This window comes from Ranitomeya imitator, unplaced genomic scaffold (assembly GCF_032444005.1).
Source record: "Ranitomeya imitator isolate aRanImi1 unplaced genomic scaffold, aRanImi1.pri SCAFFOLD_325, whole genome shotgun sequence".
NCBI classification, from domain to species: domain Eukaryota; kingdom Metazoa; phylum Chordata; class Amphibia; order Anura; family Dendrobatidae; genus Ranitomeya; species Ranitomeya imitator.
In genome coordinates, this window is record NW_027193546.1 from 619,776 (window position 1) to 645,567 (window position 25,792).

The following is a 25,792-nucleotide window of genomic DNA, read 5'->3' on the forward strand; positions in this document are numbered from 1 at the left end:
GAGGGGTCAATCCCTGTCAGTGTTTCTCCTCCGCTCCATCTGCACAGGAGGCGGCTCTTCACTCACCCGCGTATTATCCTGTGCAGATCCCCTGTGGTGTCCGCGCTGATCCTATCACAGCCTGACTGAGACAAGTCTCCTATGTTCTGCCCGGAGCCTGATGTGACGCTGCCGGGTCTCGGGTGGGGGAAGTCGCCGCTTCTATAAAGCGAGTGAGTAGTGGGGGTCAGCACACACGGACACTAAGGAGTTAATGGGGGCGGATGTTCCTGTATCTGGGATTGGTCGGCGCCTGTGGATGTCTCTCGCTCATTGGCTGATTACAGATCCGTTGCTGGTTTTGAATTTCCCGCTCAATCGCTTTTCTTTGTCCGTCGGATTATTACCGGCCCCTCTGCTGGAGCGGCGATCGCTGTGTATACCGGTGGGAGCAGCTCTACCCCGCTGATAATACCGGGTCCTGTCCTCCCAACTGTCTGCCCCCAAACACGGGGATCAGTCGCCATTATTATTCTGAGGAGGTTATAATAGTCTTCAGAGGCGACATCCATCCGACACATTAGTGTCCAGGACTTGGTCATCACACAGGAGCCTCCGTACCCGGTACACAGGGCGTCCATCTATCCAGCTGCCTCTTACAGCCACATTCCCTGTACACGGATCTGATCAGGAAATTATCACTGCGGCCCAGTGCGGATATATATCCCCCATGAATCCATGTTATCTTTGTAGGTCAATGAGAAGAAACCGCATCACCCGAAGTCCGCGGTGAAAGACGGGGGAGCAGACACGGCCCCAGTATGTCAGGACCCGGGAGCATACAACTAGCACGTCCCAGGCTGAGGCCGGTACTACAGGCAGCCGCACAGGGGATATTTTGCCCTGCAGAGACGCTGAGCCGGATACTAATCAATCAGCGCCCAATAAGAACAGGATCTTAAATGTCTAGACAGAATATTAACCTACATTTGGAAACCGCCCGGAACACCCCCTGATTAGAGCTGTAGAGAGATCTGCTTCCAATAAGCCTTTCCACGTCAGGATATCCTTCGGAAACTGAATGTGTGGGAATATGGTTAAAGAGACCCTACTCCCAGATCATACACACACGGAATCCGTCGGGTACAAAACAGGATTTGCAAATAGGTCTCACAACCAAAAGCAGCGACAGAACCATCCGCCCAAAAACGGCATCAGAGGACGTTACCGAACTGCGGATCAGGGTCAGAATTACCATTCCCCACAATTATTTGGCCGATGGTAGTTTTCGACTATTCAGTATTCGGAGCGTAAATTCGGCACCGATGAGTGTTCTACTAACATTACAGCGACATCACCACAGCAGAGAAATGAGATCCTAGCAGTCAGGTGCAGCCTCTCACTTAGAAGATGTGGGTGGCTCTGAAAAGAGCCTTTGGGTTGTGAAGACAGAAGAGAACACAATTAACCTCCGAAGCCGTAGAGAGTGCGGCCCTGGCGCTTGAGCGCGTACACCACGTCCATGGCGGTGACGGTCTTCCTCTTGGCGTGCTCGGTGTAGGTGACGGCGTCACGGATCACGTTCTCCAGGAAGACTTTCAGGACACCGCGAGTCTCCTCATAGATGAGGCCGGAGATGCGCTTGACGCCTCCTCTGCGAGCTAGACGGCGGATGGCAGGCTTGGTGATGCCCTGGATGTTATCACGGAGCACCTTCCTGTGCCGTTTGGCGCCGCCCTTCCCGAGACCTTTTCCTCCTTTGCCGCGACCAGACATTTTCTGCAGTTAATGAGCAAAAACTGATTCCTGAGCCTCAGGGACTGCACCTTTATATGGAGGGAGAATGGACCAGAGAGAGAACTGCAGAGATGACGCACTTCCGGGAGGGGGCTTACAGAATCTACATTAGCTCCTCCCTTTCTCTGCTGATTGGCTAAATACTAAACTGTAGGGAAGTTTGATTTTCCCGCTCATTGCTCAGTTTCTGCAATTATCTTTCCAGCTTCTATTATGTGTAATTTCCTTCCCTTATGATTGAGGGTATCCTAAATATTGTCATTACTGTTCCAGATCATGGTGGATCATATCTTCCACAACAGATGATGCCCCCAGTTACCCTCCACACAGTATGATGCCTCCTACACAGTAAGATACCCACACAGCAGGATGTCCCCACAGTTACTGTGTGGGGGTATAATACCCCCAGTAACTCCCCAAACAGTATGATGCCCTAAGTCCCCCCCCCACACACACACACACACACTTTGATGCACCCACAGTTATCCCCTATACAATGTAACATAGTAACATAGTTAGTAAGGCCGAAAAAATACATTTGTCCTTCCAGTTCAGCCTATATTCCATCATAATAAATCCCCAGATCTACGTCCTTCTACAGAACCTAATAATTGTATGATACAATATTGTTCTGCTCCAGGAAGACATCCAGGCCTCTCTTGAACCCCTCGACTGAGTTCGCCATCACCACCTCCTCAGGCAAGCAATTCCAGATTCTCACTGCCCTAACAGTAAAGAATCCTCTTCTATGTTGGTGGAAAAACCTTCTCTCTTCCAGACGCAAAGAATGCCCCCTTGTGCCCGTCACCTTCCTTGGTATAAACAGATCCTCAGCGAGATATTTGTATTGTCCCCTTATATACTTATACATGGTTATTAGATCGCCCCGTCTTTTTTCTAGACTAAATAATCCTAATTTCGCTAACCTATCTGGGTATTGTAGTTCTCCCATTCCCTTTATTAATTTTGTTGGCCTCCTTTGTACTCTCTCTAGTTCCATTATATCCTTCCTGTGGATGTGATACCCCCAGAGCGTCCCAACCTCAGCGTAATGCAATGATAGACATTTGTTCATTTTCTGATGAAGAACTTCCATAAATGGAAATTTGGAAGGACGAAAGAAGCAAGTGAAATTAGAAGAGATTTCCCATCATTTAATCACCAGATGATGGTACTTCATTTATGCCGTTACCTCATGTACCAATTACAACCCAGAAAGACATTTTTATGCATTTTTTTTTATATAAAATATCATGCTTTAATGCAAAATTACAGGAACCTGCTCATAATTGTAAAGTACAAATTAGTTTGTTGGTGTTTTTTTTTAATTCATTGCTTTAATGTAAAAACTGTACAGGCAGCAAGAGGGTTAAACACCAGTGTAACTGAAAAATAATCCTTACTACATCGCCCTCTATAGTGCCAGAGGCATTTACCTTATACATTCGAGTATAATCTGAGATTTGCAGCCATTTTTTTTAGGCTGAAAGTGCCCCTCTCGTCTTATACTGGAGTCATTGTACCAGGGGGTCGGCGGCTGGCACATCATACTCACCTCATACTGGCGCGGTCTCTGCTTCTCAGATAGTCTCTGGCGCCTGCATCTCTTCCTGTAATGAGTGGTACCACGTGACCACTAAACAAAGTAATGAATACATACGTGGCTCCACTCCCACAGGCGTGGAGCGCATATTCATTACTTTAATGAGCGGTACCATGACGAACACAGGAACAAGTTGCCGGCACCAGAGACCATCGGAGAAGCAGGGACTTTGCGTCTGGAGGAGAGAAGGTTTTTCCACCAACATAGAAGAGGATTCTTTACTGTTAGGGCAGTGAGAATCTGGAATTGCTTGCCTGAGGAGGTGGTGATGGCGAACTCAGTCGAGGGGTTCAAGAGAGGCCTGGATGTCTTCCTGGAGCAGAACAATATTGTATCATACAATTAGGTTCTGTAGAGGGACGTAGATCTGGGGATTTGTTGTGATGGAGTGTGGGCTGAACTGGATGGACAGATGTCTTTTTTCGGCCTTACTAACTATGTTACTATGTACATCACTGAAGGCTGAGCGTTACCAAGGTTTCTCGCTCATTGTCTGATCACAGAATCCGTTGGGGAATTTGAATTCCCCGCTCATAATCTCCGGAGGATTGTTACAGGTCACTGATAGCGACAACCATCCCCCACCCCCTTACTGCGGGACCTGCTAACTACATGTAGACCTCACCGCGGAGTATCAGACACTAAGGAGGGGACATTTCCTGCGAGCTTGGCAGACGACACTCCACCTGAGGGTCTGAGACTTCATGTGGGATTGACCCATTCATCTCCTGTTATTCTGTGGATATGTGCACCAACAATGGCGGCAATGGTGTATGAACTATCAGCCTCATGCGAGGACCCCCGAGATAGGCGGCGCCGGCTCTTGTGGTGACGGTGTGGGTGGCTCTTAGAAGAGCCTTTGGTTTTGTAGAGATTGGCGGCAGCGCTCACTTGCTCTTGCTCGCCTTGCTGCTCTCGGTCTTCTTGGGCAGCAGCACGGCCTGGATGTTGGGCAGGACGCCCCCCTGGGCAATGGTCACCCCACCCAGCAGCCTGTTCAGCTCCTCGTCATTGCGCACCGCCAGCTGCAGGTGACGGGGGATGATGCGGGTCTTCTTGTTGTCCCGGGCAGCATTGCCGGCCAATTCCAGGATCTCAGCGGTCAGATACTCCAGCACAGCGGCCAGATAGACCGGAGCGCCGGCGCCGACTCTCTCAGCGTAGTTGCCCTTGCGGAGAAGCCTGTGCACACGGCCGACTGGGAACTGCAGTCCTGCCCGGGATGAGCGGGTCTTGGCCTTAGCACGGACCTTTCCTCCTTGCTGCCGCGTCCAGACATGATGCCGATAACTAATGACGGAAAATCGTGTAGAGAAGAGTCTGTGCTGTGTCGCCTTATATAGTCCGTTGCTCCGCCCTCCTCTCCTGTCGTTGGACGGATCTGAAGATGAAAATGGAGAAGAGTATTGGAGATCCACCAATGAGCTACAGAGGGCGGAGCTTATTATTGCTCCTTTCTCAAATGAGTTTCTCACCCAATAGAAAACGTTCGCTTTGGACAGAATAGATAAGGGGTGAAAACAGATATCTGTCCTGGAGCAGAAGGAAATGCAGAAATATTCTGTTGACTTGTTGTTTGCACTTGTTGGACTTGTGTCTTCTATCAGCCATATATTGCACTGACAGTCTGGCGGGTGAGGGGTTAATTCCTGTCAGGAGGAGGCTCCTCACTCACCCGCTTATTATCCTGTGCAGATCCCCTGTGGTGTCCGCGCTTATACTATCACAGCCTGACTGAGACAAGTCTCCTATGTTCTGCCCGGAGCCTGATGTGACGCTGCCGGGTCTCGGGTGGGGGAAGTCGCCGCTTCTGTAAAGCGAGTGTGTAGTGGGGGGTCAGCACACACGGACACTGAGGAGTTAAATGGAGGCGGATATTCCTGTATCTGGGATTGGTCGGCGCCTGCGGATGTCTCTCGCTCATTGGCTGATTACAGATCCGTTGCTGGTTTTGAATTCCCCGCTCAGTTTCTGCTCTTTGTCCGTCGGGTTTATTACCGGCCCCTGTGCTGGAGCGGCGATCGCTGATAATACCGGGTCCTGTCATCCCAGCTGTCTGCCCCCAAACACCTCCGTGTCCTTGACCTGAGTGCACACCATTATCCTTGTTCATGTGATTTTTTGCTTGGTGTAGCACCGGTTTACCAGATGACGTCTGACATCTTCGCATACGACGACGCAACCAGTTCCAGCATCTTATCGCAAGTTTCAAACTCAAGTGAATTCTTGAAAACCCCTCCCCATGAGTTGAGGACGAGGGACTACGAGAAGGAGCGACGAAAATTAATCTCATATGATTTACACTGCATAACTTTGGCAGAACATCATAAACAGGGCAAGATCCCGAGAGGTCTTAGGTGCAACCTGCGCCCAACACTTTTTTCTGAAGATCCCGATTACTGTGACAAATACAAGAGAATACTAAATAAATGTTCTTTAGACATCATTATTCTGACCATTGAATTTCTACAAAAGGCTATTACGGAAACAAAGGACAGTATTAGAGCAATTGAAACACAACTATCTTCTACATTGGCATCCACAGACTCTTACTTTTCGCTGCTCCGGACAGTATTCCCTTCATCGCCTCTGGTTGCCTTGTAAATATTGTACATATTATATTTTATATTTTGGTGTATGTTTATTATTTTGTCTTTTTTGTTCTTATTCGTTTTCTATTACATATAATGTTATGTCACATACAGTTACTTATACTGTTTATTTGCTTTCCTAGTAACCCCATGAATAAGACCCGGGAGGGTCGAAACGTCGGGTTTCTATCTACGAATTATCACAGTGGCAATTGTTGACTTGTTTTCGTGAATAAATCTGGCATATACCTTTTGCATCATACCAGTTTCGAGTGTGCGGTATTTTTTCTTCTACTATTAACTTGACCACACGGTCTGTTTTACCAGCACCTCCGTGTCCTTGACCTGAGTGCACACCATTATCCTTGTTCATGCCCCCAAACACGGGCGGGGATCGGTCGCCATTATTACTCTGGGGAGGTTATAATAACCTTCATAGGCGCCATCCATCCGAAACATTAGTGTCCGGGACGTGGTCATCACATAGGAGTCTCCGTACCCGGTACACAGGGCGTCCATCTATCCAGCTGCCTCAGACAGCCACATTCCCTGTGAATATTCGCTGCCCTATTCACCCCACACGGATCTGATCAGGAGAATATTACTGTACAGCCCATTTCCCTGTAATTCCGTGTTCTATTTATTTTATATATCAATAAGAAGAAACCGCATTTGTGCTGTGATGGGAGTCACCAGTACTTGGGGCATCTTACAGTCAGACTTGTGATCGGATCTCTCTGCACTGCAGTGGTTTTATCTCACGTCATATTAACCCTATGAGATCTATGGCATTCGTTTTACATTATTACATCTAGTGCTAGAGGATCCTATCCTGCAATTGTATTGGGATATTTCTCCCATGATTCGTTGTTCCCCTCCACATTCTCGGAACTTCTACATGTGGGCAAAACAGAATTCATTGTCTTTCCCACATCACACGCAACCCCCCAACGAACCTATCCATTACAGGAAACGGCTGCCCACTCTCCTCAGTCCAAGTTCGCTGCCTCGGGGTAATCCTTGACACTCATCTCTCCTTCAAACCTCATATCCAAGCCCTTTCCACTTCCTGCCGCCTTCAACTCAAAATATTTCAAGGATCTGTAGATTTCTAAACCAAGAATCTGCAAAAACCCTAGTCTATGCCCTCATCATCTCCCGCCTGGACTACTGTAACCTCCTGCTCTGTGGCCTCCCCTCTAACACTCTCGCACCCCTCCTATCTATTCTAAACTCTCCTGCCCGACTAACCAACCTGTCCCCCGCTATTCCCCGGCCTCTCCCCTCTGTCAATCCCTTCACTGGCTCCCCATTACCCAGAGACTCCAGTACAAAAGCCTAACCATGACATACAAAGCCATCCACAAAATGTCTCCTTTATACATCTGTGACCTCCTCTCCCGGTACTTTCCTGCAACCTCCGATCCTCACAAGATCTCCTTCTCTACTCCCCTCTTATCTCCTCTTCCCACAATCGCATACAAGATTTCTCTTGCGCATCACCCCTACTCTGGAACCCTCTACCACAACACATCAGACTCTCACCTACCATGGAAACCTTCAAAAAGAGCCTAAAGACCCACCTCTTCCGACAAGCCTACAACCTGCAGTAACCACCACTGATCGACCAGCTCTACCTTCACCTACTGTATCCTCATCCATCCATTGTAGATTGCGAGCCCTCGTGGGCAGGGTCCTCTCTCCTCCTGTACCAGTTATGACTTGTATTGTTCAAGATCATTGTACCTGTTATTATGTATACCCCTCCTCACATGTAAAGCTATAATAATAAATAATAATATTGCCCGAGAGCCGCCAGTCCTGACACTAGATGAAGCGGGGGAGGAAAAGTGATAGAACAGAAGGACGATCAGTAACTGAGCAGGGATCCTGTGAGGAGGATGTGACGGCCGATAATGTAACTGCCTGACCTGTGAGATCCTGACACCACAGGGTAATGTTCTGAGCAGGGACACTCCGCAATCTTCTACACATGATCCTACATTTCCCATCACAGACCTCCTGCCTGCAGCCGTAGGACTGATCTGTAATGGGGAGACATGGTGGGATCTGCTGGGAAGGGCAGAATTGGTCTTCCCTGAAATGTCTCTTGTAGGATATGTCCCTGACCAGTATATCGTCTCCATAATACGGATTGTGACGGGAAAGGGACGATCTGATCGTCTCCAGGTCAGACACACGGGAACATCACAGCATGTGGAGAACATCATTCTCTATATCCATGAGAGGAAACCGGAGCGGATACAGCGCCGCTAACCTGGAAATCTGCAGATTCCTGTGTGGGATGTAAGAGACCAATGATCGCTCAACACAAGCAGATTTCCCGATATCGGTCCTGGGACCAGGTGTTATATGAAGACAAAAGACGGAAAAAAGCGGGAACCGTAAACGTGTTACCATTGGAAACATTAGCTCCTCCCTCTGCTGATTGGCTGAACACAGGACGGTTGGGGGTTTGAATTTCCCGCCGCTTCTAAATGTAATGAGTCTGACGTCACTTACACTGTAAAAAGAATCCAGATTAGGCTCTAGATCAACTCCACCACAAATGGCTCCTGTTACCTGAGAAACGAGAGTAATGAACTAATAAACGAGACCCCAGAATGCCGAGATCTGTGCAGCAAGGAGTTAAATAAGAAGTCCCTGAATACACATCAACTCGCTGAGCAATGCCCAGATAATTCCTGAGATTTTCTCACCATCTCCCTCGTCACCAGGCGCAGAGCCCAGGGCGGAGCGAGCAGACACCTCGGGGAGACGGGAGAGGACACCGGAGCAGTGTGGGTGGCTCTTATAGTGAGGGTGTAGGTGGCTCTTATAGGGAGGGTGTGGGTGGCTCTTAGAAGAGCCTTTGGGGTGAGGAGCGGAGCACGGAGCCGATCACTTGGCGCTGGTGTACTTGGTGACGGCCTTGGTGCCCTCGGACACGGCGTGCTTGGCCAGCTCTCCGGGCAGCAGCAGGCGCACAGCGGTCTGGATCTCCCGGGAGGTGATGGTGGAGCGCTTGTTGTAGTGAGCCAGGCGGGAGGCTTCCCCTGCGATGCGCTCGAAGATGTCGTTGACGAAAGAGTTCATGATGCCCATGGCCTTGGAGGAGATGCCGGTGTCGGGGTGGACCTGCTTCAGCACCTTGTACACGTAGATGGCGTAGCTCTCCTTCCTGCTCTTCCTCCGCTTCTTGCCGTCCTTCTTCTGAGTCTTAGTCACGGCTTTCTTGGAGCCCTTCTTGGGCGCAGGCGCAGACTTAGCGGGATCAGGCATGATAACAACAAACCGGTCCCAGCACAAGTGAGAAGAATAATGATCCTGCGCCTCCAAGAGCGGCGGAATTTATAGCCCGGCCATGCAGATGAGCACTGCTGTCAGACCGCCGTTCTATTGGGTGATGAAGTCATGTGACCAACGAGAACGTTAGACGCTCCGCCCACTGCAGCTGATTGGTGGTTTCCCAAATCATTGCTTCATCTTTGCAGCGGGGATGCTGTATAGCGATGTAAAACCCTGTATAATGCTCTATACATCTAAATAGTGCTGTGAAGCTCCATATACCGCAGTGCACCCTCATATAGCGCTGTATGTGTTCATGTTCTATTTACCCTTCATAGTGCTGTTATTCATCTGAATAGTGCAGAGTACCCCCATATACTGCAACCTACTGACAAATGACTGTGCCACATTATGCAGGCAGTTACAGTACAGCGCCCGACATGTTACACTCCGTATAGTGCAGTAATATCTCCAGATGGTGCTGGAAACCCCAGCTAGTCAGCTGTGCCAGGACTGCAAACCCTGTGAATTCAGTGAGATGTTTCGTTAGTAGCCGCACCCAGTTTTCTAGGAAGAGCCGGCTTCCCTCAGGAGCTGTGTCCACTGTATAAACTGCACTTATCCCTCCTGTGTGTGATCTCAGTAACATGAAGCCGGATCAGTCACTTCAGCCACGAATCTCTGCTCTGTGGTGACCGCAGTACAGTGGAGCACGGATCGTGTATAGTGACCTCTATATACCGCCTGGTGCAGTGTGAACCATCAGTGTGATCAGCGGTGCGGCTCTTAGGAGGAGGATGTGGGGGCTCTTAGAAGAGCCTTTGAGTGTGTGGACAGATGTGGAGGAGCGGAGTTTACAGTCCTGGCACAGCAGACTAGCCGCTTCCTGGATCTACGAGGAAACGGCCATTATCTGTCCCAATCACTGCACAAAGTCCTCCTTCAATAAGGGCTAATTTCCAGCTATCTGCAGATTATTCCGAGGCTCAGTTCTGCGAGCGACACTCAATTTGCACTGACAGTCTGGCGGGTGAGGGGTTAATCCCTGTCAGTGTTTCTCCTCCGCTCCATCTGCACAGGAGGCGGCTCCTCACTCACCCGCGTATTATCCTGTGCAGATCCCCTGTGGTGTCCGCGCTGATCCTATCACAGCCTGACTGAGACAAGTCTCCTATGTTCTGCCCGGAGCCTGATGTGACGCTGCCGGGTCTCGGGTGGGGGAAGTCGCCGCTTCTATAAAGCGAGTGAGTAGTGGGGGTCAGCACACACGGACACTAAGGAGTTAATGGGGGCGGATGTTCCTGTATCTGGGATTGGTCGGCGCCTGTGGATGTCTCTCGCTCATTGGCTGATTACAGATCCGTTGCTGGTTTTGAATTTCCCGCTCAATCGCTTTTCTTTGTCCGTCGGATTATTACCGGCCCCTCTGCTGGAGCGGCGATCGCTGTGTATACCGGTGGGAGCAGCTCTACCCCGCTGATAATACCGGGTCCTGTCCTCCCAACTGTCTGCCCCCAAACACGAGGATCAGTCGCCATTATTATTCTGAGGAGGTTATAATAGTCTTCAGAGGCGACATCCATCCGACACATTAGTGTCCAGGACTTGGTCATCACACAGGAGCCTCCGTACCCGGTACACAGGGCGTCCATCTATCCAGCTGCCTCTTACAGCCACATTCCCTGTACACGGATCTGATCAGGAAATTATCACTGCGGCCCAGTGCGGATATATATCCCCCATGAATCCATGTTATCTTTGTAGGTCAATGAGTAGAAACCGCATCACCCGAAGTCCGCGGTGAAAGACGGGGGAGCAGACACGGCCCCAGTATGTCAGGACCCGGGAGCATACAACTAGCACGTCCCAGGCTGAGGCCGGTACTACAGGCAGCCGCACAGGGGATATTTTGCCCTGCAGAGACGCTGAGCCGGATACTAATCAATCAGCGCCCAATAAGAACAGGATCTTAAATGTCTAGACAGAATATTAACCTACATTTGGAAACCGCCCGGAACACCCCCTGATTAGAGCTGTAGAGAGATCTGCTTCCAATAAGCCTTTCCACGTCAGGATATCCTTCGGAAACTGAATGTGTGGGAATATGGTTAAAGAGACCCTACTCCCAGATCATACACACACGGAATCCGTCGGGTACAAAACAGGATTTGCAAATAGGTCTCACAACCAAAAGCAGCGACAGAACCATCCGCCCAAAAACGGCATCAGAGGACGTTACCGAACTGCGGATCAGGGTCAGAATTACCATTCCCCACAATTATTTGGCCGATGGTAGTTTTCGACTATTCAGTATTCGGAGCGTAAATTCGGCACCGATGAGTGTTCTACTAACATTACAGCGACATCACCACAGCAGAGAAATGAGATCCTAGCAGTCAGGTGCAGCCTCTCACTTAGAAGATGTGGGTGGCTCTGAAAAGAGCCTTTGGGTTGTGAAGACAGAAGAGAACACAATTAACCTCCGAAGCCGTAGAGAGTGCGGCCCTGGCGCTTGAGCGCGTACACCACGTCCATGGCGGTGACGGTCTTCCTCTTGGCGTGCTCGGTGTAGGTGACGGCGTCACGGATCACGTTCTCCAGGAAGACTTTCAGGACACCGCGAGTCTCCTCATAGATGAGGCCGGAGATGCGCTTGACGCCTCCTCTGCGAGCTAGACGGCGGATGGCAGGCTTGGTGATGCCCTGGATGTTATCACGGAGCACCTTCCTGTGCCGTTTGGCGCCGCCCTTCCCGAGACCTTTTCCTCCTTTGCCGCGACCAGACATTTTCTGCAGTTAATGAGCAAAAACTGATTCCTGAGCCTCAGGGACTGCACCTTTATATGGAGGGAGAATGGACCAGAGAGAGAACTGCAGAGATGACGCACTTCCGGGACGGGGCTTACAGAATCTACATTAGCTCCTCCCTTTCTCTGCTGATTGGCTAAATACTAAACTGTAGGGAAGTTTGATTTTCCCGCTCATTGCTCAGTTTCTGCAATTATCTTTCCAGCTTCTATTATGTGTAATTTCCTTCCCTTATGATTGAGGGTATCCTAAATATTGTCATTACTGTTCCAGATCATGGTGGATCATATCTTCCACAACAGATGATGCCCCCAGTTACCCTCCACACAGTATGATGCCTCCTACACAGTAAGATACCCACACAGCAGGATGTCCCCACAGTTACTGTGTGGGGGTATAATACCCCCAGTAACTCCCCAAACAGTATGATGCCCTAAGTCCCCCCCCCCCCCCCACACACACACACACTTTGATGCACCCACAGTTATCCCCTATACAATGTAACATAGTAACATAGTTAGTAAGGCCGAAAAAATACATTTGTCCTTCCAGTTCAGCCTATATTCCATCATAATAAATCCCCAGATCTACGTCCTTCTACAGAACCTAATAATTGTATGATACAATATTGTTCTGCTCCAGGAAGACATCCAGGCCTCTCTTGAACCCCTCGACTGAGTTCGCCATCACCACCTCCTCAGGCAAGCAATTCCAGATTCTCACTGCCCTAACAGTAAAGAATCCTCTTCTATGTTGGTGGAAAAACCTTCTCTCTTCCAGACGCAAAGAATGCCCCCTTGTGCCCGTCACCTTCCTTGGTATAAACAGATCCTCAGCGAGATATTTGTATTGTCCCCTTATATACTTATACATGGTTATTAGATCGCCCCGTCTTTTTTCTAGACTAAATAATCCTAATTTCGCTAACCTATCTGGGTATTGTAGTTCTCCCATTCCCTTTATTAATTTTGTTGGCCTCCTTTGTACTCTCTCTAGTTCCATTATATCCTTCCTGTGGATGTGATACCCCCAGAGCGTCCCAACCTCAGCGTAATGCAATGATAGACATTTGTTCATTTTCTGATGAAGAACTTCCATAAATGGAAATTTGGAAGGACGAAAGAAGCAAGTGAAATTAGAAGAGATTTCCCATCACTTAATCACCAGATGATGGTACTTCATTTATGCCGTTACCTCATGTACCAATTACAACCCAGAAAGACATTTTTATGCATTTTTTTTTATATAAAATATCATGCTTTAATGCAAAATTACAGGAACCTGCTCATAATTGTAAAGTACAAATTAGTTTGTTGGTGTTTTTTTTTAATTCATTGCTTTAATGTAAAAACTGTACAGGCAGCAAGAGGGTTAAACACCAGTGTAACTGAAAAATAATCCTTACTACATCGCCCTCTATAGTGCCAGAGGCATTTACCTTATACATTCGAGTATAATCTGAGATTTGCAGCCATTTTTTTTAGGCTGAAAGTGCCCCTCTCGTCTTATACTGGAGTCATTGTACCAGGGGGTCGGCGGCTGGCACATCATACTCACCTCATACTGGCGCGGTCTCTGCTTCTCAGATAGTCTCTGGCGCCTGCATCTCTTCCTGTAATGAGTGGTACCACGTGACCACTAAACAAAGTAATGAATACATACGTGGCTCCACTCCCACAGGCGTGGAGCGCATATTCATTACTTTAATGAGCGGTACCATGACGAACACAGGAACAAGTTGCCGGCACCAGAGACCATCGGAGAAGCAGGGACTTGCAGAGACGCTGCCAGGAGGGTGAGTATGACGGGGGAGGGTGAGCCATGCATATTCACCTGTTCCGACGCGTATCCGGGGGAGATTGCTAGTAGAAATTTTGCAATTAGCTCCTAGCTCCTCCCTTTCGTCTGATTGGTTGAGCACAGAACGGTTGGAGATTTTGAATTTTCCACTTATTGTGCTCTTCTTTTCCCGCTTCTCTATTCTTCTCATCTCAGCGTCGCTTAGATCTGTTGGTTATTTTGATTTTTACTTCCATTGTAGTTTCGGTTGTTATTTTACAGCTTGTTATAAAGTAGAATAAAAAATACATTTTAAGGACACTGATCTACAGATAACTCATCTGATCCCCGGCAGTCACTCATCATTACACGTGGTGCCCGACTGGTGGCCATTACCGGTCACTGCAGAGCAGGGAGCTGTATGTAACCAGACCCCCGGCGGCACCAGCCACAGATAAGATGAGAAAACTCAAATATATGATAATTACAACCTAAAGCCGCAAGACTGCAGAGGCGGCACTAGGACCCCATTTACGTCTGCGCTGTACAGAAACCGCGCCTCCACCACCAAAGACCCGGGCTGTGCACAGCGCACACTTTACCCTGTCCTTATAAAACGTCAGTCATGTAATTGATGTCGCACTTTTGGACTTGGTGAGAATAAAGGATGCGCGGAGCGGTAACTGGAATATCGCTGATCACCTACAATATCGGACACAGCAGCCGGCTATTACCTTTCCTGACCGCGCTCCGTATATGGAGAATACGCGCAGAAGAGAGACCGTTCAGGACTCGGCTCATTTGTGGGAGGATTTGGTGGCTCTGAAAAGAGCCTTTGTGTTGTGGTCGCAGCCGGGGCAGATCTAAGCTCTCTCCCCACGGATCCGGCGGGCCAGCTGGATGTCTTTGGGCATGATGGTGACCCTCTTGGCGTGGATGGCGCACAGGTTGGTGTCCTCGAACAACCCCACCAGATAAGCCTCGCTGGCCTCCTGCAGGGCCATGACGGCCGAACTCTGGAAACGCAGATCGGTCTTGAAGTCCTGGGCGATCTCCCTCACCAGGCGCTGGAAGGGAAGCTTACGGATCAGCAGCTCGGTGGATTTCTGATAGCGGCGGATCTCACGGAGAGCGACTGTTCCTGGCCGGTAACGATGCGGCTTCTTCACTCCACCAGTGGCGGGAGCGCTCTTCCTGGCGGCCTTTGTGGCCAGCTGCTTGCGGGGAGCTTTCCCTCCGGTGGATTTACGAGCGGTCTGCTTTGTTCTTGCCATGGCTCCGTATAGACGTGGCGGGCACAGATGTGATGAGAGGAGCGGCGGGAGCAGGGTATTTATGCTCCGGTGCGCGTCCTCATTGGTCTCCGGGAAACACGCCCCCTGCGCTCCACTGGTTCTTTCATGAAAAAAAGAGGCCAATAAGGGTTGATATGTTTGACCAGTCATTGTTATTATTCCCGCCCAGTAACCCCGCCCCCTGAAGTCCCCGCCTCTTTCGTGATGCGTCTGTCCTCAGATCACTCATTTGCCGCTGCTGGAGCAGCTGATGTATCTGCGTTGAAATGTCGCCGTGTATAGCGCTGTACAGTGCAGCTCCCACATTATCGTCAGATCACACAAACCCCCCATCCTGAGACTGCGCCCAGCATCAGTTATATTAAAAACATTACAAGTAGGAAAACCGATCATACAGCTCTGCGGGGAGGAGGTGGTGGCACTGATCATACAGCTCTGCGGGGGAGAAGGTGGTGGCACTGATCATACAGCTCTGCGGGGTGGAGGTGATTTCTCTGATCATACAGCTCTGCAGGGAGGAGTAGGGGGTGGCACTGATGATACAGCTCTGCGGGGAGGAGGTGGTGGCACTGATCATACAGCTCTGCGGGGAGGAGGAGGTGGCACTGATCATACAGCTCTGCGGGGAGGAGGTGGTGGCACTGATCATACAGCTCTGCGGGGAGGAGGTGGTGGCACTGATCATACAGCTCTGCGGGGAGGAGGTGGTGGCACTGATCATACAGCTCTGCGGGGAGGAGGTGGTGGCACTGATCGTACAGTTCTGCGGGGAGGAGGTGGTGGCACTGATCATACAGCTCTGCAGGGAGGAGGTGGTGGCACTGATCATACAGCTCTGCGGGGAGAAGGTGTTGGCACTGATCATACAGCTCTCCGGGGAGGAGGTGATTTCTCTGATCATACAGCTCTGCAGGGAGGATGAGGTTATGGCTCTGATCATACAGGTCTGAGGGGAGTAGGTGGTGGCTCTGATCATACAGCTCTGCGGGGAGAGGGTGGTGGCACTGATCATACAGCTCTGCGGGGAGGAGGTGATGGCTCTGATCCTACAGCTCTGCGGGGAGAATGTGGTGGCTCTGATCATACAGCTGTGCGGGGAGGAGGTGATTTCTCTGATCATACAGCTCTGCAGGGAGGAGGTGGTGGTACTGATCATACAGCTGTGCGGGGAGGAGGTGATTTCTCTGATCATACAGCTCTGCAGGGAGGAGGTGGTGACACTGATCATACAGCTCTGCGGGGAGGAGGTGGTGGCACTGATCATACAGCTCTGCGGGGAGGAGGTGATTTCTCTGATCATACAGCTCTGCAGGGAGGAGGTGGTGGCTCTGATCATACAGCTCTGCGGGGAGGAGGTGGTGGCTCTGATCATACAGCTCTGCGGGGAGGAGGTGGTGGTACTGATCATACAGCTGTGCGGGGAGAGGGTGGTGGCACTGATCATACAGCTCTGCGGGGAGGAGGTGATGGCTCTGATCCTACAGCTCTGCGGGGAGAATGTGGTGGCTCTGATCATACAGCTCTGCGGGGAGGAGGTGGTGGTACTGATCATACAGCTGTGCGGGGAGGAGGTGGTGGCACTGATCATACAGCTCTGCGGGGAGGAGGTGATTTCTCTGATCATACAGCTCTGCAGGGAGGAGGAGGTTATGGCTCTGATCATACAGGTCTGAGGGGAGTAGGTGGTGGCTCTGATCATACAGCTCTGCGGGGAGAGGGTGGTGGCACTGATCATACAGCTCTGCGGGGAGGAGGTGATGGCTCTGATCCTACAGCTCTGCGGGGAGAATGTGGTGGCTCTGATCATACAGCTCTGCGGGGAGAAGGTGGTGGCACTGATCATACGGCTCTCCGGGGAGGAGGTGATTTCTCTGATCATACAGCTCTGCAGGGAGGAGGTGGTGGCTCTGATCATACAGCTCTGCGGGGAGGAGGTGGTGGCTCTGATCATGCAGCTCTGCGGGGAGGAGGTGGTGGCACTGATCATACAGCTGTGCGGGGAGGAGGTGGTGGCACTGATCATACAGCTCTGCGGGGAGGAGGTGGTGGCACTGATCATACAGCTGTGCGGGGAGGAGGTGATTTCTCTGATCATACAGCTCTGCAGGGAGGAGGTGGTGGCTCTGATCATACAGCTCTGCGGGGAGGAGGTGGTGGCACTGATCATACAGCTCTGCGGGGGAGAAGGTGGTGGCACTGATCATACAGCTCTGCGGGGTGGAGGTGATTTCTCTGATCAGACAGCTCTGCAGGGAGGAGTAGGTGGTGGCACTGATGATACAGCTCTGCGGGGAGGAGGTGGTGGTACTGATCATACAGCTGTGCGGGGAGGAGGTGATTTCTCTGATCATACAGCTCTGCAGGGAGGAGGTGGTGGCTCTGATCATACAGCTCTGCGGGGAGGTTGAGGTGGCACTGATCATACAGCTCTGCGGGGAGGAGGTGATGGCACTGATCATACAGCTCTGCGGGGAGGAGGTGGTGGCACTGATCATACAGCTCTGCGGGGAGGAGGTGGTGGCACTGATCATGCAGCTCTGCGGGGAGGAGGAGGTGGCACTGATCATACAGCTCTGCGGGGAGGAGGTGGTGGCACTGATCATACAGCGCTGCGGGGAGGAGGTGGTGGCACTGATCATACAGCTCTGCGGGGAGGAGGTGGTGGCACTGATCATACAGCTCTGCGGGGAGGAGGTGGTGGCACTGATCATACAGCTCTGCGGGGAGGAGGTGATTTCTCTGATCATACAGCTCTGCAGGGAGGAGGTGGTGGCTCTGATCATACAGCTCTGCGGGGAGGAGGTGGTGGCTCTGATCATACAGCTCTGCGGGGAGGAGGTGGTGGTACTGATCATACAGCTGTGCGGGGAGGAGGTGATTTCTCTGATCATACAGCTCTGCAGGGAGGAGGTGGTGGCTCTGATCATACAGCTCTGCGGGGAGGAGGTGGTGGCTCTGATCATACAGCTCTGCGGGGAGGAGGAGGTGGCACTGATCATACAGCTCTGCGGGGAGGAGGTGGTGGCACTGATCATACAGCTCTGCGGGGAGGAGGTGGTGGCACTTATCATACAGCTCTGCGGGGAGGAGGTGGTGGCACTGATCATACAGCTCTGCGGGGAGGAGGAGGTGGCTCTGATCATACAGCTCTGCGGGGAGGAGGTGGTGGCTCTGATCATACAGCTCTGCGGGGAGGAGGTGGTGGCTCTGATCATACAGCTCTGCGGGGAGGAGGTGGTGGTACTGATCATACAGCTGTGCGGGGAGGATGTGATTTCTCTGATCATACAGCTCTGCAGGGAGGAGGTGGTGGCTCTGATCATACAGCTCTGCGGGGAGGAGGAGGTGGCACTGATCATACAGCTCTGCGGGGAGGAGGTGGTGGCACTGATCATACAGCTCTGCGGGGAGGAGGTGGTGGCACTGATCATACAGCTCTGCGGGGAGGAGGTGGTGGCACTGATCATACAGCTCTGCGGGGAGGAGGAGGTGGCACTGATCATACAGCTCTGCGGGGAGGAGGTGGTGGCACTGATCATACAGCTCTGCGGGGAGGAGGTGGTGGCACTGATCATACAGCTCTGCGGGGAGGAGGTGGTGGCACTGATCATACAGCTCTGCGGGGAGGAGGTGGTGGCACTGATCGTACAGCTCTGCGGGGAGGAGGTGGTGGCACTGAACATACAGCTGTGCGGGGAGGAGGTGGTGGCACTGATCATACAGCTCTGCGGGGAGGAGGTGGTGGCACTGATCATACAGCTGTGCGGGGAGGAGGTGATTTCTCTGATCATACAGCTCTGCAGGGAGGAGGTGGTGGCTCTGATCATACAGCTCTGCGGGGAGGAGGAGGTGGCACTGATCATATAGCTCTGCGGGGAGGAGGTGGTGGCACTGATCATACAGCTCTGCGGGGGAGAAGGTGGTGGCACTGATCATACAGCTCTGCGGGGTGGAGGTGATTTCTCTGATCATACAGCTCTGCAGGGAGGAGTAGGTGGTGGCACTGATGATACAGCTCTGCGGGGAGGAGGTGGTGGCACTGATCATACAGCTCTGCGGGGAGGAGGTGGTGGCTCTGATCATACAGCTCTGCGGGGAGGAGGTGGTGGCTCTGATCATGCAGCTCTGCGGGGAGGAGGTGGTGGCACTGATCATACAGCTCTGCGGGGAGGAGGTGGTGGCTCTGATCATACAGCTCTGCGGGGAGGAGGTGGTGGTACTGATCATACAGCTGTGCGGGGAGGAGGTGATTTCTCTGATCATACAGCTCTGCAGGGAGGAGGTGGTGGCTCTGATCATACAGCTCTGCGGGGAGGAGGAGGTGGCACTGATCATACAGCTCTGCGGGGAGGAGGTGGTGGCACTGATCATACAGCTCTGCGGGGAGGAGGTGGTGTCACTGATCATACAGCTCTGCGGGGAGGAGGTGGTGGCACTGATCATACAGCTCTGCGGGGAGGAGGAGGTGGCACTGATCATACAGCTCTGCGGGGAGGAGGTGGTGGCACTGATCATACAGCTCTGCGGGGAGGAGGTGGTGGCACTGACCATACAGCTCTGCGGGGAGGAGGTGGTGGCACTGATCATACAGCTCTGCGGGGAGGAGGTGGTGGCACTGATCATACAGCTCTGCGGGGAGGAGGTGGTGGCACTGATCGTACAGCTCTGCGGGGAGGAGGTGGTGGCACTGATCCTACAGCTCTGCAGGGAGGAGGTGGTGGCACTGATCCTACAGCTCTGCGGGGAGAATGTGGTGGCTCTGATCATACAGCTCTGCGGGGAGAAGGTGGTGGCACTGATCATACGGCTCTCCGGAGAGGAGGTGATTTCTCTGATCATACAGCTCTGCAGGGAGGAGGTGGTGGCTCTGATCATACAGCTCTGCGGGGAGGAGGAGGTGGCTCTGATCATGCAGCTCTGCGGGGAGGAGGTGGTGGCACTGATCATACAGCTGTGCGGGGAGGAGGTGGTGGCACTGATCATACAGCTGTGCGGGGAGGAGGTGGTGGCACTGATCATACAGCTGTGCGGGGAGGAGGTGGTGGCACTGATCATACAGCTCTGCGGGGAGGAGGTGGTGGTACTGATCATACAGCTGTGCGGGGAGGAGGTGATTTCTCTGATCATACAGCTCTGCAGGGAGGAGGTGGTGGTACTTATCATACAGCTGTGCGGGGAGGAGGTGATTTCTCTGATCATACAGCTCTGCAGGGAGGAGGTGGTGGCACTGATCATACAGCTCTGCGGGGAGGAGATGGTGGCACTGATCATACAGCTCTGCGGGGAGGAGGTGGTGGCACTGATCATACAGCTCTGCGGGGAGGAGGAGGTGGCACTGATCATACAGCTCTGCGGGGAGGAGGTGATTTCTCTGATCATACAGCTCTGCAGGGAGGAGGTGGTGGCTCTGATCATACAGCTCTGCGGGGAGGAGGTGGTGGCACTGATCATACAGCTCTGCGGGGGAGAAGGTGGTGGCACTGATCATACAGCTCTGCGGGGTGGAGGTGATTTCTCTGATCATACAGCTCTGCAGGGAGGAGTAGGTGGTGGCACTGATGATACAGCTCTGCGAGGAGGAGGTGGTGGCACTGATCATACAGCTCTGCGGGGAGGAGGAGGTGGCACTGATCATACAGCTCTGCGGGGAGGAGGTGGTGGCACTGATCATACAGCTCTGCGGGGAGGAGGTGGTGGCACTGATCATACAGCTCTGCGGGGAGGAGGTGTTGGCACTGATCATACAGCTCTCCGGGGAGGAGGTGATTTATCTGATCATACAGCTCTGCAGGGAGGATGAGGTTATGGCTCTGATCATACAGGTCTGAGGGGAGTAGGTGGTGGCTCTGATCATACAGCTCTGCGGGGAGAGGGTGGTGGCACTGATCATACAGCTCTGCGGGGAGGAGGTGATGGCTCTGATCCTACAGCTCTGCGGGGAGAATGTGGTGGCTCTGATCATACAGCTCTGCGGGGAGAAGGTGGTGGCACTGATCATACGGCTCTCCGGGGAGGAGGTGATTTCTCTGATCATACAGCTCTGCAGGGAGGAGGTGGTGGCTCTGATCATACAGCTCTGCGGAGAGGAGGTGGTGGTACTGATCATACAGCTGTGCGGGGAGGAGGTGATTTCTCTGATCATACAGCTCTGCAGGGAGGAGGTGGTGGTACTGATCATACAGCTGTGCGGGGAGGAGGTGATTTCTCTGATCATACAGCTCTGCAGGGAGGAGGTGGTGGCACTGATCATACAGCTCTGCGGGGAGGAGGTGGTGGCACTGATCATACAGCTCTGCGGGGAGGAGGTGGTGGCACTGATCATACAGCTCTGCGGGGAGGAGGTGGTGGCACTGATCATACAGCTCTGCGGGGAGGATGTGATTTCTCTGATCATACAGCTCTGCAGGGAGGAGGTGGTGGCACTGATCATACAGCTCTGCGGGGAGGAGGTGGTGGCTCTGATCATACAGCTCTGCGGGGAGGAGGTGGTGGTACTGATCATACAGCTGTGCGGGGAGGAGGTGATTTCTCTGATCATACAGCTCTGCAGGGAGGATGTGGTGGCTCTGATCATACAGCTCTGCGGGGAGGAGGTGGTGGCTCTGATCATACAGCTCTGCGGGGAGGAGGAGGTGGCACTGATCATACAGCTCTGCGGGGAGGAGGTGGTGGCACTGATCATACAGCTCTGCGGGGAGGAGGTGGTGGCACTGATCATACAGCTCTGCGGGGAGGAGGTGGTGGCACTGATCATACAGCTCTGCGGGGAGGAGGAGGTGGCTCTGATCATACAGCTCTGCGGGGAGGAGGAGGTGGCACTGATCATACAGCTCTGCGGGGAGGAGGTGGTGGCACTGATCATACAGCTCTGCGGGGAGGAGGTGGTGGCACTGATCATACAGCTCTGCGGGGAGGAGGTGGTGGCACTGATTATACAGCTCTGCGGGGAGAGGGTGGTGGCTCTGATCATACAGCTCTGCGGGGAGGAGGTGGTGGCTCTGATCATACAGCTCTGCGGGGTGGAGGTGATTTCTCTGATCATACAGCTCTGCGGGGTGGAGGTGGTGGCACTGATTATACAGCTCTGCGGGGAGGAAGTGGTGGCTCTGATCATACAGCTCTGCGGGGGAGAAGGTGGTGGCACTGATCATACAGCTCTGCGGGGTGGAGGTGATTTCTCTGATCATACAGCTCTGCAGGGAGGAGTAGGTGGTGGCACTGATGATACAGCTCTGCGGGGAGGAGGTGGTGGCACTGATCATACAGCTCTGCGGGGTGGAGGTGATTTCTCTGATCATACTTCTCTGCGGGGAGGAGGAGGTGGCACTGATCATACAGCTCTGCGGGGAGGAGGTGGTGGCACTGATCATACAGCTCTGCGGGGAGGAGGTGGTGGCTCTGATCATACTGCTCTGCGGGGAGGAGGTGGTGGTACTGATCATACAGCTGTGCGGGGAGGAGGTGATTTCTCTGATAATACAGCTCTGCAGGGAGGAGGTGGTGGCTCTGATCATACAGCTCTGCGGGGAGGAGGTGGTGGCTCTGATCATACAGCTCTGCGGGGAGGAGGAGGTGGCACTGATCATACAGCTCTGCGGGGAGGAGGTGGTGGCACTGATCATACAGCTCTGCGGGGAGGAGGTGGTGGCACTGATCATACAGCTCTGCGGGGAGGAGGTGGTGGCACTGATCATACAGCTCTGCGGGGAGGAGGAGGTGGCTCTGATCATACAGCTCTGCGGGGAGGAGGAGGTGGCACTGATCATACAGCTCTGCGGGGAGGAGGTGGTGGCACTGATCATACAGCTCTGCGGGGAGGAGGTGGTGGCACTGATCATACAGCTCTGCGGGGAGGAGGTGGTGGCACTGATTATACAGCTCTGCGGGGAGAGGGTGGTGGCTCTGATCATACAGCTCTGCGGGGAGGAGGTGGTGGCTCTGATCATACAGCTCTGCGGGGTGGAGGTGATTTCTCTGATCATACAGCTCTGCGGGGTGGAGGTGGTGGCACTGATTATACAGCTCTGCGGGGAGGAAGTGGTGGCTCTGATCATACAGCTCTGCGGGGGAGAAGGTGGTGGCACTGATCATACAGCTCTGCGGGGTGGAGGTGATTTCTCTGATCATACAGCTCTGCAGGGAGGAGTAGGTGGTGGCACTGATGATACAGCTCTGCGGGGAGGAGGTGGTGGCACTGATCATACAGCTCTGCGGGGTGGAGGTGATTTCTCTGATCATACTTCTCTGCGGGGAGGAGGAGGTGGCACTGATCATACAGCTCTGCGGGGAGGAGGTAACATAGTAACATAGTAACATAGTTAGTAAGGCCGAAAAAAGACATTTGTCCATCCAGTTCAGCCTATATTCCATTATAATAAATACCCAGATCTACGTCCTTCTACAGAACCTAATAATTGTATGATACAATATTGTTCTGCTCCAGGAAGACATCCAGGCCTCTCTTGAACCCCTCGACTGAGTTCACCATCACCACCTCCTCAGGCAAGCAATTCCAGATTCTCACTGCCCTAACAGTAAAGAATCCTCTTCTATGTTGGTGGAAAAACCTTCTCTCCTCCAGACGCAAAGAATGCCCCCTTGTGCCCGTCACCTTCCTTGGTATAAACAGATCCTCAGCGAGATATTTGTATTGTCCCCTTATATACTTATACATGGTTATTAGATCGCCCCTCAGTCGTCTTTTTTCTAGACTAAATAATCCTAATTTCGCTAATCTATCTGGGTATTGTAGTTCTCCCATCCCCTTTATTAATTTTGTTGCCCTCCTTTGTACTCTCTCTAGTTCCATTATATCCTTCCTGAGCACCGGTGCCCAAAACTGGACACAGTACTCCATGTGCGGTCTAACTAGGGATTTGTACAGAGGCAGTATAATGCTCTCATCATGTGTATCCAGACCTCTTTTAATGCACCCCATGATCCTGTTTGCCTTGGCAGCTGCTGCCTGGCACTGGCTGCTCCAGGTAAGTTTATCATTAACTAGGATCCCCAAGTCCTTCTCCCTGTCAGATTTACCCAGTGGTTTCCCGTTCAGTGTGTAATGGTGATATTGATTCCCTCTTCCCATGTGTATAACCTTACATTTATCATTGTTAAACCTCATCTGCCACCTTTCAGCCCAAGTTTCCAACTTATCCAGATCCATCTGTAGCAGAATACTATCTTCTCTTGTATTAACTGCTTTACATAGTTTTGTATCATCTGCAAATATCGATATTTTACTGTGTAAACCTTCTACCAGATCATTAATGAATATGTTGAAGAGAACAGGTCCCAATACTGACCCCTGCGGTACCCCACTGGTCACAGCGACCCAGAGAGGTGGTGGCACTGATCATACAGCTCTGCGGGGAGGAGGTGGTGGCTCTGATCATACTGCTCTGCGGGGAGGAGGTGGTGGTACTGATCATACAGCTGTGCGGGGAGGAGGTGATTTCTCTGATAATACAGCTCTGCAGGGAGGAGGTGGTGGCTCTGATCATACAGCTCTGCGGGGAGGAGGTGGTGGCTCTGATCATACAGCTCTGCGGGGAGGAGGAGGTGGCACTGATCATACAGCTCTGCGGGGAGGAGGTGGTGGCACTGATCATACAGCTCTGCGGGGAGGAGGTGGTGGCACTGATCATACAGCTCTGCGGGGAGGAGGTGGTGGCACTGATCATACAGCTCTGCGGGGAGGAGGAGGTGGCTCTGATCATACAGCTCTGCGGGGAGGAGGAGGTGGCACTGATCATACAGCTCTGCGGGGAGGAGGTGGTGGCACTGATCATACAGCTCTGCGGGGGAGAAGGTGGTGGCACTGATCATACAGCTCTGCGGGGTGGAGGTGATTTCTCTGATCATACAGCTCTGCAGGGAGGAGTAGGTGGTGGCACTGATGATACAGCTCTGCGGGGAGGAGGTGGTGGCACTGATCATACAGCTCTGCGGGGTGGAGGTGATTTCTCTGATCATACAGCTCTGCGGGGAGAAGGAGGTGGCACTGATCATACAGCTCTGCGGGGAGGAGGTGGTGGCACTGATCATACAGCTCTGCGGGGAGGAGGTGGTGGCACTGATCATACAGCTCTGCGGGGAGGAGGTGGTGGCACTGATTATACAGCTCTGCGGGGAGAGGGTGGTGGCTCTGATCATACAGCTCTGCGGGGAGGAGGTGGTGGCTCTGATCATACAGCTCTGCGGGGTGGAGGTGATTTCTCTGATCATACAGCTCTGCGGGGTGGAGGTGGTGGCACTGATTATACAGCTCTGCGGGGAGGAAGTGGTGGCTCTGATCATACAGCTCTGCGGGGGAGAAGGTGGTGGCACTGATCATACAGCTCTGCGGGGTGGAGGTGATTTCTCTGATCATACAGCTCTGCAGGGAGGAGTAGGTGGTGGCACTGATGATACAGCTCTGCGGGGAGGAGGTGGTGGCACTGATCATACAGCTCTGCGGGGTGGAGGTGATTTCTCTGATCATACAGCTCTGCAGGGAGGAGTAGGTGGTGGCACTGATGATACAGCTCTGCGGGGAGGAGGTGGTGGCACTGATCATACAGCTCTGCGGGGAGGAGGTGGTGGCTCTGATCATACAGCTCTGCGGGGAGGAGGTGGTGGCTCTGATCATGCAGCTCTGCGGGGAGGAGGTG

At 52.4% G+C, this 25,792-nt stretch overlaps 3 protein-coding genes across 3 annotated transcripts; all 3 read right to left on the minus strand.

Moving 5' to 3' along the window:
• Nucleotides 1–4,266: 4,266 nt before the first annotated feature.
• Nucleotides 4,267–12,070, minus strand: LOC138653683 (histone H2A type 1-like). The gene is made up of 2 exons (XM_069743288.1): nucleotides 12,018–12,070; nucleotides 4,267–4,637 (listed from the first exon to the last, which is right to left on the minus strand). Exons 1-2 carry the CDS (start codon nucleotides 12,043–12,045, stop codon nucleotides 4,267–4,269), a joined length of 399 nt encoding a protein of 132 aa, XP_069599389.1. The 5' UTR covers nucleotides 12,046–12,070.
• Nucleotides 8,872–9,252, minus strand: LOC138653690 (histone H2B 1.1-like). The gene has a single exon (XM_069743296.1). It carries the CDS (start codon nucleotides 9,250–9,252, stop codon nucleotides 8,872–8,874), a length of 381 nt encoding a protein of 126 aa, XP_069599397.1.
• Nucleotides 12,071–14,211: 2,141 nt separating the features above from the next.
• Nucleotides 14,212–15,149, minus strand: LOC138653663 (histone H3). Its single transcript, XM_069743267.1, has one exon. The coding sequence runs from the start codon at nucleotides 15,117–15,119 to the stop codon at nucleotides 14,709–14,711; it is 411 nt and encodes a 136-aa protein (XP_069599368.1). The 5' UTR covers nucleotides 15,120–15,149; the 3' UTR covers nucleotides 14,212–14,708.
• Between the last annotated feature and the right edge of the window lie 10,643 nt (nucleotides 15,150–25,792).